General features: G+C 38.5%; 1 protein-coding gene across 1 annotated transcript; it reads right to left on the reverse strand.

Moving 5' to 3' along the window:
* Window positions 1–1,532: 1,532 nt before the first annotated feature.
* On the reverse strand, window positions 1,533–13,064 carry chrdl2 (chordin-like 2). The gene is made up of 11 exons (XM_041800509.1): window positions 12,932–13,064; window positions 12,414–12,526; window positions 12,191–12,284; window positions 10,598–10,743; window positions 9,252–9,345; window positions 5,237–5,298; window positions 3,712–3,880; window positions 3,401–3,589; window positions 3,119–3,292; window positions 2,334–2,426; window positions 1,533–2,244 (listed from the first exon to the last, which is right to left on the reverse strand). Exons 1-11 carry the CDS (start codon window positions 12,996–12,998, stop codon window positions 2,111–2,113), a joined length of 1,335 nt encoding a protein of 444 aa, XP_041656443.1. The 5' UTR covers window positions 12,999–13,064; the 3' UTR covers window positions 1,533–2,110.

The raw sequence follows: 13,064 nt of genomic DNA on the forward strand, positions 1-13,064 counted from the left end.
CGTCAACAAAAACTAAGGTATGATTGGCAAAAAGTCATAGTTTTGAAAAAAAAAAAAAAAAGTTAAATAAAAAATCTGCCCCTACACACAACCTAGGCTGAGCTCTCAACTGGCAGCAAGAAGCTTATGTCTGCTTCTTGCTGCCCACTGGTCAGCACGGTTGACTTGTGGAGGTGAATAGTAAAGGGTAAACTTGTTTTAGGGACTTCTTCCCTGACTACTTATCCTTTCTGTTGAGCACAAGTGCCTTGTATTAGCTTTAAATCTACACAAATTACTAATTGTAAAACAAAGTACAAAGTCAACTTTTCTCTGGGATCAGGCATATTTATCTTGCATGTTCTTCCACATATCCAGTGGAAATATATGCCCAAAAGAATAAAGGTTGACAATTAACTCCTTAAAGCCTGATATCTCAAATAATAGCCAGAAAATTCTTATTTTTAGAAGTGAGATCTTCAACCTTCTACCGAAATAAAGACCACCATGAAATTTCACATAAATATTTTTGTATCAAATTTGATACATCAGGCGCTTCTGGCAACTGATAATCCACCAGAGGGCATTTCTATTATTCATCTGATTGCATACAAAGGGTTTTTTAAGTAATTTATTGAGCATGTTGATGAGATGGATGTCTCATAAAAGTGTGTATGAAATATGATACAATAGGCTTTAAAGGCTTAAACTTGACAATTAAAAGCTTCTTTATAAATGTGGGAAACAAACTGATTGATGTGACTTGCGATGGATCATTTCCGGGGTCAAAATTTCCCCTTGTTAAGGTTTTCTTTGGATTTTTTTTTTTCTAAGTAAGATTTAAAAGAGCCACAAAACATCACAAAAGAGCCACATGTGGCTCAAGAGCCCAGTGTGAGTACCACTGGTTTAATGTTTAATGTAAAGGTTAGTGTCTTTTTTAGTGAACATGAGATACAAGGTATCAGTTTCAAAAATTTTATAAAGCAGATAAAGCAATTCCTGGCACCTATCCTCCCTTCTGTATAAAAGAGTCTTGTGGGGTGGGTCAAAATAGAAAAAATAGTAAGTAAAACTCATGTTTACCCTTTATATTTAGTGGCTAGAACAGTGAGTACAAAGGTGTGAGAGAAGCCATTACCAGAGCCATTTTCTCACTGAGGTATGTCAGTCTTTGTTTTTTCAAATCTGGTGTTGGGAAATGTGTGTGAACAAAGAGACTTTAGGGACTGAAGAGAGTCCAGACTTCTGCTTTTGATTTGCATGCTTCTGATAACATTTCATCTCCAGAGGGAAAACAGTTGATCGGGCCTTCCGGTTGGATGTAATGGAAAAGCTCGGGGCAACTACAGCTTTAGGACTGCTCTGCTGGGGCCGGCATGCAGACAATAAAAGAATCAGAAAATCATCTTCAAATACAAGTTTGAGCTCTTGGCCACAGCAAAGGCCTGTCACAAGAATATACTCTAACCATCTTTCTTCCTTTGTGTGATTTTGTGTTTAAACTTGAAAGTTACTGCCAAAAACAAAGACAAGAAAAACATTTACTGGAGTAAAACACTGAGAGAACTTTATGGGTAAAAACTGTGAGCAGAGGTACAAAGTGCATTGAGTTACATCAACTAAAACCACTTCAAAATTAAATTCTTTCTGGTTTGTGTAATGTCATTAGGCTAAAATAACAAACTAAGTTCTGCAACTGCATAAAAATAGCGGCTTTGTGTCTATATTTTGACATCAGAGAGAACAGAGAAGGCTGTTTTGACACAGTTGTGTTTTAACTGGCAGGCTAAACCATAATGCAACATGTGAAGCTTTGTCGTGCAAAAACATTCATAGTCTCTTGTATTTACAAAATAATTATACAAGAACCAACGCACTTAGAATAAGGTGACAAAACCTCTATTTGTATTTACAATAAATATGTTGATTATCATTTAAAATCCTTGAAATCCCCTCACATTCTTAACAAAACATGCCCCCTTTTCAACAAATACAAAAAATGTTCATAAGCTTGAAGCAAAAGGGTTTGAAGAATCGTTCCCAAAGTGCATGATGAAAGACTGAACTGTTTACTAACCATTAGTTCATGGAAATACTGATATGAGGAGTGGCAATAAGGCAAGAACAACTAGGGTGAGCACTGGTCTTCTATCTGCTTGGGGTTTAAGAAAGTCACCATCTCTCTAATGCCATCTTCACAGATCGTGGTCTGAGGAGCTTGACTCAGATTTACCCCCTCCTCTTTAAATTTTCTCCACGTGTCTGAAAAAATGGCATAAAATTAGCAAACACCAAAAAGGGGCAACCATAGTAAGTGATGAGTATTCACAGGAAGGAATCATGAAACCAACCTTCATCAAGTGTTGTAAGTAACGTGTAATTCTCAGGATGATCCATGATGTCTTTTCGTTGAACGTCACCAATGTCCATCAGTTGTAAAACACCTGCATGGGGTAATCATTTAGACAGTCGTCAGACATTTGTGCAACACTACATTATGTTAAATATATACCTGCCATTTTGGGGGAAAAAAAATCCCAAATTATACTCTTTTCATACATGTACAAAATTCCTCAACATTACCCCAATGCCCGTGACCTCTGATCCTGCTGGAGGCACTGCATTAAAAACCAGCATCATTCAGTGATGATATTACAATGTGGGCTTGGGAACGCTCCGGAAAACCATAGTCAGTCAACACAGTGAGTTGCTCTGTCTACAAATGTAACTTATTACTCTAACATAGACTCTGACATATACCAACAACATCTAGAAGCAGTTGACTTCTCTGGGCCTCATCTCAGCTCATCTGAGATGTACTGACCTTAAGTAGTCTGATGATGTTTCAAATTGTTTTGGGTAAAAATGGCTGTTGAATCTTCTAGGCTAAATAGTACAAGGGCCATGCAGATTTTTACATCATATCAGTATCAACAGATATTAGCTTAAAATTATATACATATATATATATATATATGTATATATATATATAAAATCCACCCAGTGAAGCCTAACTGCTGATTATAAGTGGGAATGACTGAAAGATGAACACAGAACCAGAATGTGTCTCTGCAAGACATCAAACAAGTTTATTTCATAAAATGTAAACCCATCTCTCCAATGAAAGCTTTCTTACCTTCTACGGTGTTCCACACTTGCACTTCAACCTCAGCGGTACTCTGTCGCTCAACAACAATGACCCTCACTGCGTTGGGTGAGTCAACTCTCAGAGAAGATTCTACTTTATACACCAGGAGATTACTTTTATATCCAAGGTAACACTGGGTCTGGTTACTTTCAGTTTTATTTTCTGGAGAGGAGAGAAAAAGCAAAGATGGGTTTTGTGGTTGATGTTTATAGCCAGTCAGCATCATGTCATGATAAACAGTTCACTCTCTTATGTGCCATGCTTGACTACCTGGACATGTCTTGCAGCACTTCCCTACTGGTTTCATGGGATGTTGGCATGGATACTGGCTGGGACACGTGATGCGTTTGCAGTCCTGGAGGCCATCAGTACAAGTGCACAGGATGCATTCCAGGACCTTCCCCAAAACTGGGTGCCACATGTCTCCATGCGAGTATGTCTTTCCGTTGTATAAACAAGCTGTGATAAATGGAAAACATCTGAGCGATGTGCTACATGTGGAAACCATCGTAAAGTTGTGAGGAACATGTCTATAAAATTAAATACCTGTACGGGATCTTTCTGTTTTGACAAAGTCTCACCTCTTTGGTGTTTCCTCTGCAACAGAATCTTCACTGTGGTCTCTGAAGCTCCTTTGAGGTTCAGTTTGATGAGGCTCAGGCCTCTGGGAGAAGTCCTAACCCAGGGTGGGGTGGCACGATCTGACCGCAATCTGGTCTGCTCTCCTGAACACTGGTCCACTGAGTGCCTCTATTGTGAAAACAGACATTATTTGACACAATAATCTTTTACAAACCTCAACTCCAAAAAATTTGGGACATTGTGTAGCATGTGACAAAAATAAAAAACAGAATACAGAGATATGCACGTCTCTTTCAACGTGTAATCAACTGAATACAGCACAAAGACTAGAGATTAAATGTTCAAACTGCAAAACTTTTTTTTTCTAACAAACACACATAATGATTTTGATGCCTGCAACACGTTCCACAATCAGCGATGGTACCAGGTTCTCCACTACATGAAAGATTTTGTTCCTGAATGTACAATAGAAAGAAGGGATTTTTATCTAAGAAGTTAAAAAGACTCAAGAATTCAGAGAAATCTCTGCACTTAAGAAGCAAAGCCAAAAACGAACACTGAATGCCTGTGACCTTTGACCCCTCAGGCAGCGCTGCATTGAAAACCGGCATCATTCTTAATGGTAATACACACATTACCACTGAAGGGCTCGGCAACCCGTCAAAAACATTTGTCAGTCAACAGATCACGCTGCCACATCTACAAATTTAAGTTAAGACTAAACCATATAAAGTCAAAGCCATATATCAACAACACCCAGAAGCACTGCCAACTCGTCTGGGTGAAAGCTAATCTTCACTTTATCCAGATTGTTATCAATGCAAAGTTCAAAAGCAACTATCTGTGACAGTGTGCAGGTGTTTTAGTGCCTGTGACATGGGTAACTTGCACATCTATGAAAGCACCATTAATACCAAGAGGTGCATGTAGGTTTTGGAGCAACACATGCTTCCATCTGGGCGATGTCTATTTTAGGAATATCCCGGCTTACTCATGTGTTTGAATTTCAATTGAATATAGGTTGAAAAGAATTTGAAACTCTCTGCATTCTGTTTTATTCAAATTTTAAACAATGTTTTTATTGAATTGGGGTTTGTATTTTTTTTTCCTAAAGAGATTTATCCCAGGATTATTTATCATAACACAGCTTTGCTTTGGATCTTTAAATTGCTGTAATCCTAACCTTTCAGTATATTCCAAAGTTAAAACAGAAGAAAACAGTCTTACATTCAAGGAATATTTAATGATGGATGTTTCAAATTTTAATATTGTGATGCCAAAGAGCAATTCATCCTTAGAATCCAAATGACTGATTCACTTGCGCACAGAGGTTAGCATCATTAGTTAAAAAAACTCCTGAAGCATGTAATTATCTCAGTGTTGTGTTTAAGGACTCTTCATCAGAGCAGAAACTAGGAGTCAAATTTGGATGGTTAAAGTGAAGCGTCTAAAATGCTAATACAAGTTTTAAACAAGAGCAGTGACAAGGAATTGCTAATTTATCAAATATCAGTGAGAACGTACAACTCCTCTGTTCAATTGCTGGTTTCCATCCTCTGTTGACAAGGACCCGCTGGTGCCATGATCTGAAGGCCAAAAAAGAAAAGGGGAAAACCAGAGTGAGGGGACTGCTTTTACATTAAACATAGCAGACATGCATGAGCAGATCATTCGTGATGGGGTAAATAGCATTGGTGTTGTCGCTGCAACCGTCAACAGAGTGTAGGTCTGTTAAAGGTGGCAATAAGGCATCATGCTGATAGTATTGTATTGTTTCATGATGTGTTTTTTTTTTTTATTGCAGCTTAAGAACACAATTCAGTTAGTGATAAGTAGCACATAGATGCATAATTGAGATGAGGGATATCTTTACAGAGTGCTTAACTTTTCTTTCATGCACAAGTATCTTGTATTTTTTTCAAATGTGCTCAAAAGTAAGGAGTGCTGTTTTAGCCTGGCAGTTACAATGTGTGCACCATGAGCAGAGGCTACAGTCCTTTATGGCTGTCAAGGATTTAGGTGCAACCCTAAACATTTGCTGCAATTCATGCCCCACTCTCTTCTCCCAAGACTTCCTGCCAGGCATCACGGTCCCAGAGTCTGGAGGAAGAGTGGAGAGGCACAGAATCCACGTTGCTAGAAGTCCAGTGTGAAGTTTCCAAAGTCAGTGATGATTTGGGCTGCCATGGCATCTGCTGGTGTTGGTCCACTGTGTTTTCCGAAGTCTAAAGTCAACGCAGCCATCTACCAGGACATTTTAGAGCACTTCATGATTCCTTCTGCTGACAAGCTTTATGGAGATGCTGATTTCATTTTCCAGCAGGACTTGGCACCTGCCCACACTGCCAAAGGTACCAAAAGCTGGTTCAATGACCATGGTGTTACTGTACTTGATTGGCCAGCAAACTGGCCTGACCTGAACCCCATAGAGAATCTATGGGGTATTGTCAAGAGGAAGATGAGAGACACCAGACCCAGCAATGCAGATGACCTAGAGGCCGCTATCAAAGCAACCTGGGCTTCCATAACACCTGAGCAGTGCCACAGGCTGATCGCCTCCATGCCACGCCACATTGATGCAGTATATTCATGCAAAACCAACCAACCAACCAAGTATTGAGTGTAAGAAACGCACATTCTTTTCAGAAGCCTGACATTTCTGTTTAAAATATCCTTTTTTTAAATTGATCTTATGTTATCTTCTAATTTTTTTGAGACACTGAATTTTGGGTTTTCTTATCTGTAAGCCATAATCATCAACATTTCAAGAAATAAAGGCTTGAAATATTTCACTCTATGTGCAACAAGTCTATATAATATATGGGTTTCATTTTCAGTAAAGAGTGACTAAAATATTGAACTTTTTCATGATATTCTAATTTTCTGAGATGCATCTTTACTTGTTTTTTCAATTTGCATTCACAAATGCATCTGGCTGCATCAAATATGTAAAAATTAGTGCTGTCAAATGATTAATAATCAATCAAATTAGATATAGGTTTTGTGATGAATTAATGGATGAATGGGACTGGAATACAGGTAGATTTACTGTATAATCTGTTTGTAATTGTTGATTTACAAATGTACAATATGTTACATTTTTTTGTCTATATTTTACTCTGGTCTTCTCATTATTAAAAGTGAATTCATTGTTCATTAATTGTTCACTGTTTCTAATCTGTTACTCCATCTAACACAGTAGTTTCCAAGGTGGGGGTTGGGGCCCCTGGGGGGTGGCGAGACTCGGAGTGTGGGTTGTGAGATGCCTTTCAAGAAACAGAGAGTATTTTATTTTATTTTAAGATTTATTTTTGGGCATTTATTAGATAGGGGAGGACAGTGGATAGAGTCAGAAACAGGGTCAAGAGTGGGGGAGAGACATGCGGTGAAGAGCCTCAGGCCGGATTCGAACCCGGGCCGCACGCGTACATGGGGAGCGCCTTTGACCACTAGGCCACCTGCTCCCCGACAGAGAGTATTTTTAAAAGGTATATTTAATTGTATATTTAGTGCATTTCTGTAGATATACCTGTATGAAATTGGTTCAATTAAAAATAAAAACATGATAATTTGTTGAGATCAAAGAAAGGTTTAAAAAGGCCTGCACATGATGATTCTTGAATGTGCATGGCTGTGTACAACTATGCCACAACTAATCTTCCCCTATTATAGTAAATTTTAAAAAGGGAAGTCTGCACATCAATAGATGAATTCAACATTTTTTGGATGTGGGACAGCAGCACGTCTCTGCACACAGATGAGAGTGCTCGTCTCTATGCCTGTGTGGACTTGGCATCAAATTTCATTTATTACGTTAAGTTTGTGCATTTAACTAATCAAAATGTATTGGTTTTTTTCGGCAGCTCTAGTAAAAAATACTTGCCTATACACGGCGGTTATTATAATGCTAATTCTGACATCAGAACTCACATCATAGTAATATCAATAGCAACATCAGAGCTGGTAAGACTGATGACCAGTGAACACACTGATGTACTCCATTTGTCCATTTTTCTCTGTGCATGGATGTTGTGGTGTAATGACTTCATTAGTGACCATGCTAACTGGTGACTTTGCTATTGGTCACCCTTTATATCTGTCAGTGGGTCTGAACATATTTTAAAGCAATAAAAGTATCATACAAAGCTGATTATGACCATCCGGTGTTAAATAATTTAAAAAATACAATGATCTGAAGAGCTCAAAATGCAACATTTCTCATCTGAAGGAAAGAAATTCAAGATCAGATAAGAAACAAAGTCATTGACACCTATTGGCCTAGAAAGGGTTACAAAGTCATTTCTAAGACTTCGGGGCCAGTAAACCACAGTGACAGCCATTATCCACAAATGGAGAAAAATTGAAACAGTGCTGCACCTTCCCAGGAAGGGACGGCATACCAAAATTATTGAACGAGCTCATCCAGGAGGTCACAAAAGAATCCAGAACGACATCTAAAGACCTGACAGCCTCACTTGACTTAGTTAAGGCCACTGTCCGTGATTCAACAGTAAGAAAGAGACTGGGAAAAACTGCATCCACTGGAGACTTTTAAGGCCAAAACAACTTCTGACCAAAATTTACACAAAGGCTTATCTCACATTTGCTAGAAAAAATTGCCAGACTTTTTGGAAAATACTCTATGAAAGACAAAAGTTGAACTTTAAGGATGACGTGGGTCCCATTACATTTGGAGTAAAACTAACACAGCATTTCATGAAAAGAGCATTATACCAGAGGTCAAACATAGTGGCGGTACACCTTCAGGACCTGGACAACTTTCTGTAATTGAATCCAGCTCGCTACCAGAAAATCCTTAAGGAGAATATCTGGCCATCAGCTTGTGACCTCAAGCACAACTGGGATATGCAGCAAGACAATGATCCAAAACACACCAGCAAGTCCTCCTCTGAATGGCTTAAGAAAAAAAATTGAGGTTTTGGAGTGGCCTAGTCAAAGTCCAGACTGAAACCTGACTGAGATGCTGCGGCATAACCTTAAACAGGCTGTCCACGCTCAAAAACCTCCATTGTAGCTGAATTTTACTGCAAAGAAGAGTGGGCCAAAATTCCTTGACAGCGATGTGAAAGACTTGACAGTTATCGCACATGCTTGCAGTTGTTCCTGCCAAGGGTGGAACCACCAGTTATTAGGTTAAGGGGGCAATTACTTTTTCACATAGGGCCACACAGGTTTGGGGGATTTTTTTCACTTAATAAATGAAATCATCATTTAAAAACAGCATTTTGCATTTACTTGGGTTATCTCTGTTTCATATTAAAATTTGTTTGATCATCTGAAACATATAAGTGTGACAAATATGCACAAAAATGAGAAATCTGGAGGAGGGAAAATACGTTTCCTCGCTACTGTAAATGTAAAATAAAGGGTTAAATTTAACACACCTGTTATCAATAAGGACATGATTTTAACCTCTTCTGTACAAATTTTGGAAACAATTTTCCTTTTGAGGCAAAAAATGGATTTCCAGTCTGAAAAGAGGTCTATCAATGAACCAAAATTGCAGGAGTTTGTCTACCTTTACACACCAAACAGCAGGTATCGGGAACCGGCACAGGTGAGGAGCAGGTGATTGGTTGGCATGTTTTCAGAGCACAGAAGATGTTTCCATTCTGAGGAAAGAAAGTAAAAATGCATTTTTTTCTGGGCGAATGTAACATACACTTATTTAAGCAATAAAATGTAATTTCTATCGAAATATCTAAAAAAAAAGATATGACATAGCTTCATTACAAATGTCAGGAGATTATAAATGATTTTACCCAAAAGTTTATTTTCTATTAAGAAAATAAAAAAAGACAAAAATATCAACAAATAAAAATTTTATTATTATAAATGTGGACATTTAACAAATAAGAAAAACACATTTTGAAATACATAGTCTTCTTCCTGTAATGCAAGATGACAGGGAGGTTATCATGAAAGACATATGCTCTTTTTTTAAGTGTCGCATAAACCTTTTTATTGTGCCTTAGCATCGCACAGTAAAATGCTTTATATATTTTGTGATCTGGATAACAATGCTAGAAGTTTCTTCAGTTAGAACTATTCCCATTTGCACATTCTTTTAAAAATATATTATTTCAATTAATAGAGAAAATAAGAGGGAAATACTGCCTTGTTCAAAAGTGAGATCTGGTATTCATTTCATTGTGCAAATTCACCTTGGAAACACAGTAACATCTGCTTACAAACACTTATCAACAACTCATAAAATATACTTTTAACATTTTGTTTTGCTTTAAAGGATAACTTTAGGGTGATTTCAACACTGGCTTGGCTAATGCTCTGCTCTGAAATGTGCTTTTGTTCTCTGAACCTGTTCCTTTTGTGCCGATCGATGATGCTGAGCCAGCACTCAAACCAATACAAGATGTTTTCACCAGCTACGATATTAAGAGACAATAGAAATAGAAACTTAAGAATGTATTCTTTTTCTGCTTAGCACCAGCAGCCATAAGTTAGTAAGCAGGGAAACTCTTCATTTTAGCACAGTATTAGTTTATCTGTAGCAGCTGCTTTCTAATTGGTAGAAAGGTACTGTAATGAGTAATAGGTAATATTCTTGTTAATCACCCCACCCCCCTCCACTATTTTACTTTAAACATACAGTTATCCCTGCTGACAAAAAGTGAAGTTTCGTCATGCATACGTGATATTTATGAGATTTTTTATGTTCTTTGTTTTTGCATCAAGACACACATTCCTAGTTGGTGTGTAAATTGAATTGGCATGATACCCATCCCTAATTCTGATGTAGGATATGATCCTCTCAACGTATAAATCTTTGACAAAATACGGTATAACATATATTTCACCATATCAATAAAAATGGTCTGACTTGAACTACAGTAAATCACTTACAGAACACGTGCACATGACACACTGGTTGCTCTGCCTTGATGGAAAGAGGTCATGCTTAGTGAAGCTTTCTCCTGGCTGATAAATCGTCCCGTTATACCTGCAGGATTTCACTGAGGCTCTTAGTCCTGCGGGGATCCTGGGCTCATCTGAGGACAAACATCACACAGGATATAAATCACAAAAGCAGACCGTCTCTCTGAAACTCAGGTGACAGTGTGCTTATAAGGGGTGAGATAAGAGACTGATATGGTAATACAGGTGCATCTCAATCAATTTGTGGTTTATTTAAAAGTTAAATTTCCATATATTCTAGATTCATCACACATTAAGTGAAATATTTCAAGAATTTTTTTGTTGTAATCTTAATAATTATAGCTTACAGCTCACAATATATATATAAAAAAAATCCACAATCTCAAAATATTAGAATACTGTGGGAAAAGTCCAATTTGCAAAGATTCCCCGAGCCTTCATTCTCTCACTCTGGTTCAGTACACACAACCACAATAACAGGGAAGACTGCTGATTTGACAAATGTCCAGAAGACAATCAAGGAGGGTAAGCCACATAAGGTCACTGCTAAATGGGAAGGCTGTATGCTCATTGAAAGTTAACTAGAAGAGAAAAGTGCTGTAAGAAAAGGAGCACAAGCAACAGGGATGAGCTCAGCCTTCAGAGGACTGTCAAACAGAGCAGATTCAAGAACTTAGGGGAGCTTCACAAGGACTGGACTGAGGCTAGAGTCAGTGCATTAAGGACCACCACACAGACGTGTGGAAATGGGCTACAAGTGTGGTGGTGTTCTGAGTGTCACAGCACACCTGATCCACGGACTTAATCAAAGTGTCACCTGGACCAAGGAGAGAAAGAACCGGAATGCTGCTCAGTGGTCCAAAGTCCTGTTTCCAGATTAAAGTAAAATATCATTTCATTATAAAAACAAGGTCCTAAAGTCTAGAGGAGGATCAGAGAGGCACAGAATCTAAGATGCTTCCAGTCCAGTGTTTTCAGTTTCCACAGTCAGCGGTGGTTACCTGTTACTGTTGGTCCACTGTGCTTATCAATCCAGAGTCAGCATTGTCAGCCATCTACCAGGAGATTTTAGAACACTTCATGCTTCCATTTGCTTAGAAGGTTTATGGAGATTCTGATTTCCTTTTTCTAGCAGGACTTGGCACCTGTCCACAGTGAAGCCAAAACTACTAGAAACTGGTTTGCTGACCATGGTGTTACTGTGTCTGACTGGCCAGCCAACTGGTCTGACCTGAACCCCTTTGATAATCTCTATCATATCTCTAATCATTACAACAAAAACATATCCATACATTTCACTTTGACTGAGAGGAATCTCAAAAATAAAAAAAGTTTTAAAATGTAAATGTAAAATTAGGTGACATTCTTGGCCATTTTTCAAAGATATCTTGTAGGGAAATTTTCTCCTATTCGACTTTAGAGGTGCCAGCATTCCTAAAATGAGTCTAAAATCACCCGTGTATTGAATTATGGCATTATCAATATTGAGGGCAAGGTAACTAACATCACATCAACATTACCCTTACATCCCCACCCCATGTGTACAGTAGGACAGTCTACCTGTGCATCTGGGACAGCACTGCTGAGGCTCAGTCACTGGATTTTCACAGGGCAGAGCAGGACACCTGATGGTGCTACATTTCACATGACCTGCCTAAGAGAAAGCAGATTTTACAAGCATGGGTCACCTTTAAAACCCCCAACCTCTATTTCCAAACCCAGTTTGGAGATAAAATTCCTTTATATGCTGTTCAGGATTGATAAAATTAAATAAAAAACTCACATCTGTGCAGACGCAGCGCATGCAGAACATGAATCCAAACGGCTCCAGATAGGGATGCCAGCTGTCTCCTGGGCTGTATGTCTTGTCTTTGAAAGTACAAACTACCCCGGACCCTGAATGTCACATAGTTAGGGGGATGAGCAACTTTTGGAAGCGGCACAACCCATGAAAACATTCCTACACTGTTAACAAAGCCTTATGAGACGTTAAGACAAAAACAAAGTGACGAAAACTACAGGAAAACACAGCAGATGTCCCAGTATCTCACGTCCACGCATTCACACAGAGGTCATTATTTAGCCTGGTACTCTATTTCTGCGGCAGAATAAGTTTAATAAAGTTTCAACTGTGCACCAAAGCTATGTCAAACCCAGAACTAGTATGTAGATATATAAAAATCAGCTCGCTATCACCAAGTTTACTTGGTCTGTCTGAGCCCCGCTTTGACGCCTGTCGTTATTAAAGCCCTTCATGTTCTATGAGGACAGAAGAAGCATCAGCAGGGTGTGCTCTCTTACCTTTCCGGACTTTCAGCTCTGCATCTGCACACCAAATGAGGACAAAGAACAAAAACATGGACTTCATGATTTACATGTGCGTGACTGAGTCTGCAGCGCAATAAAAATGTGTTTCTGCTAGACACAAACTGCA

The sequence above is a fragment of the Cheilinus undulatus genome, linkage group 12, assembly GCF_018320785.1.
Source record: "Cheilinus undulatus linkage group 12, ASM1832078v1, whole genome shotgun sequence".
NCBI classification, from domain to species: Eukaryota; Metazoa; Chordata; class Actinopteri; order Labriformes; family Labridae; genus Cheilinus; species Cheilinus undulatus.

Bases quoted from the DNA above. Each gene is read 5' to 3' on its own strand.
- chrdl2 (XM_041800509.1), bottom strand. From the start codon at position 12,998: ATGAAGTCCATGTTTTTGTTCTTTGTCCTCATTTGGTGTGCAGATGCA. The intron at 12,285-12,413 runs GTGAGTTTTTTA...GCTTTCTCTTAG, and splicing joins TGCGCTGCGTCTGCACAGAT to GCAGGTCATGTGAAATGTAG. The intron at 2,245-2,333 runs GTTGGTTTCATG...CCATTTTTTCAG, and splicing joins ACTTACAACACTTGATGAAG to ACACGTGGAGAAAATTTAAA.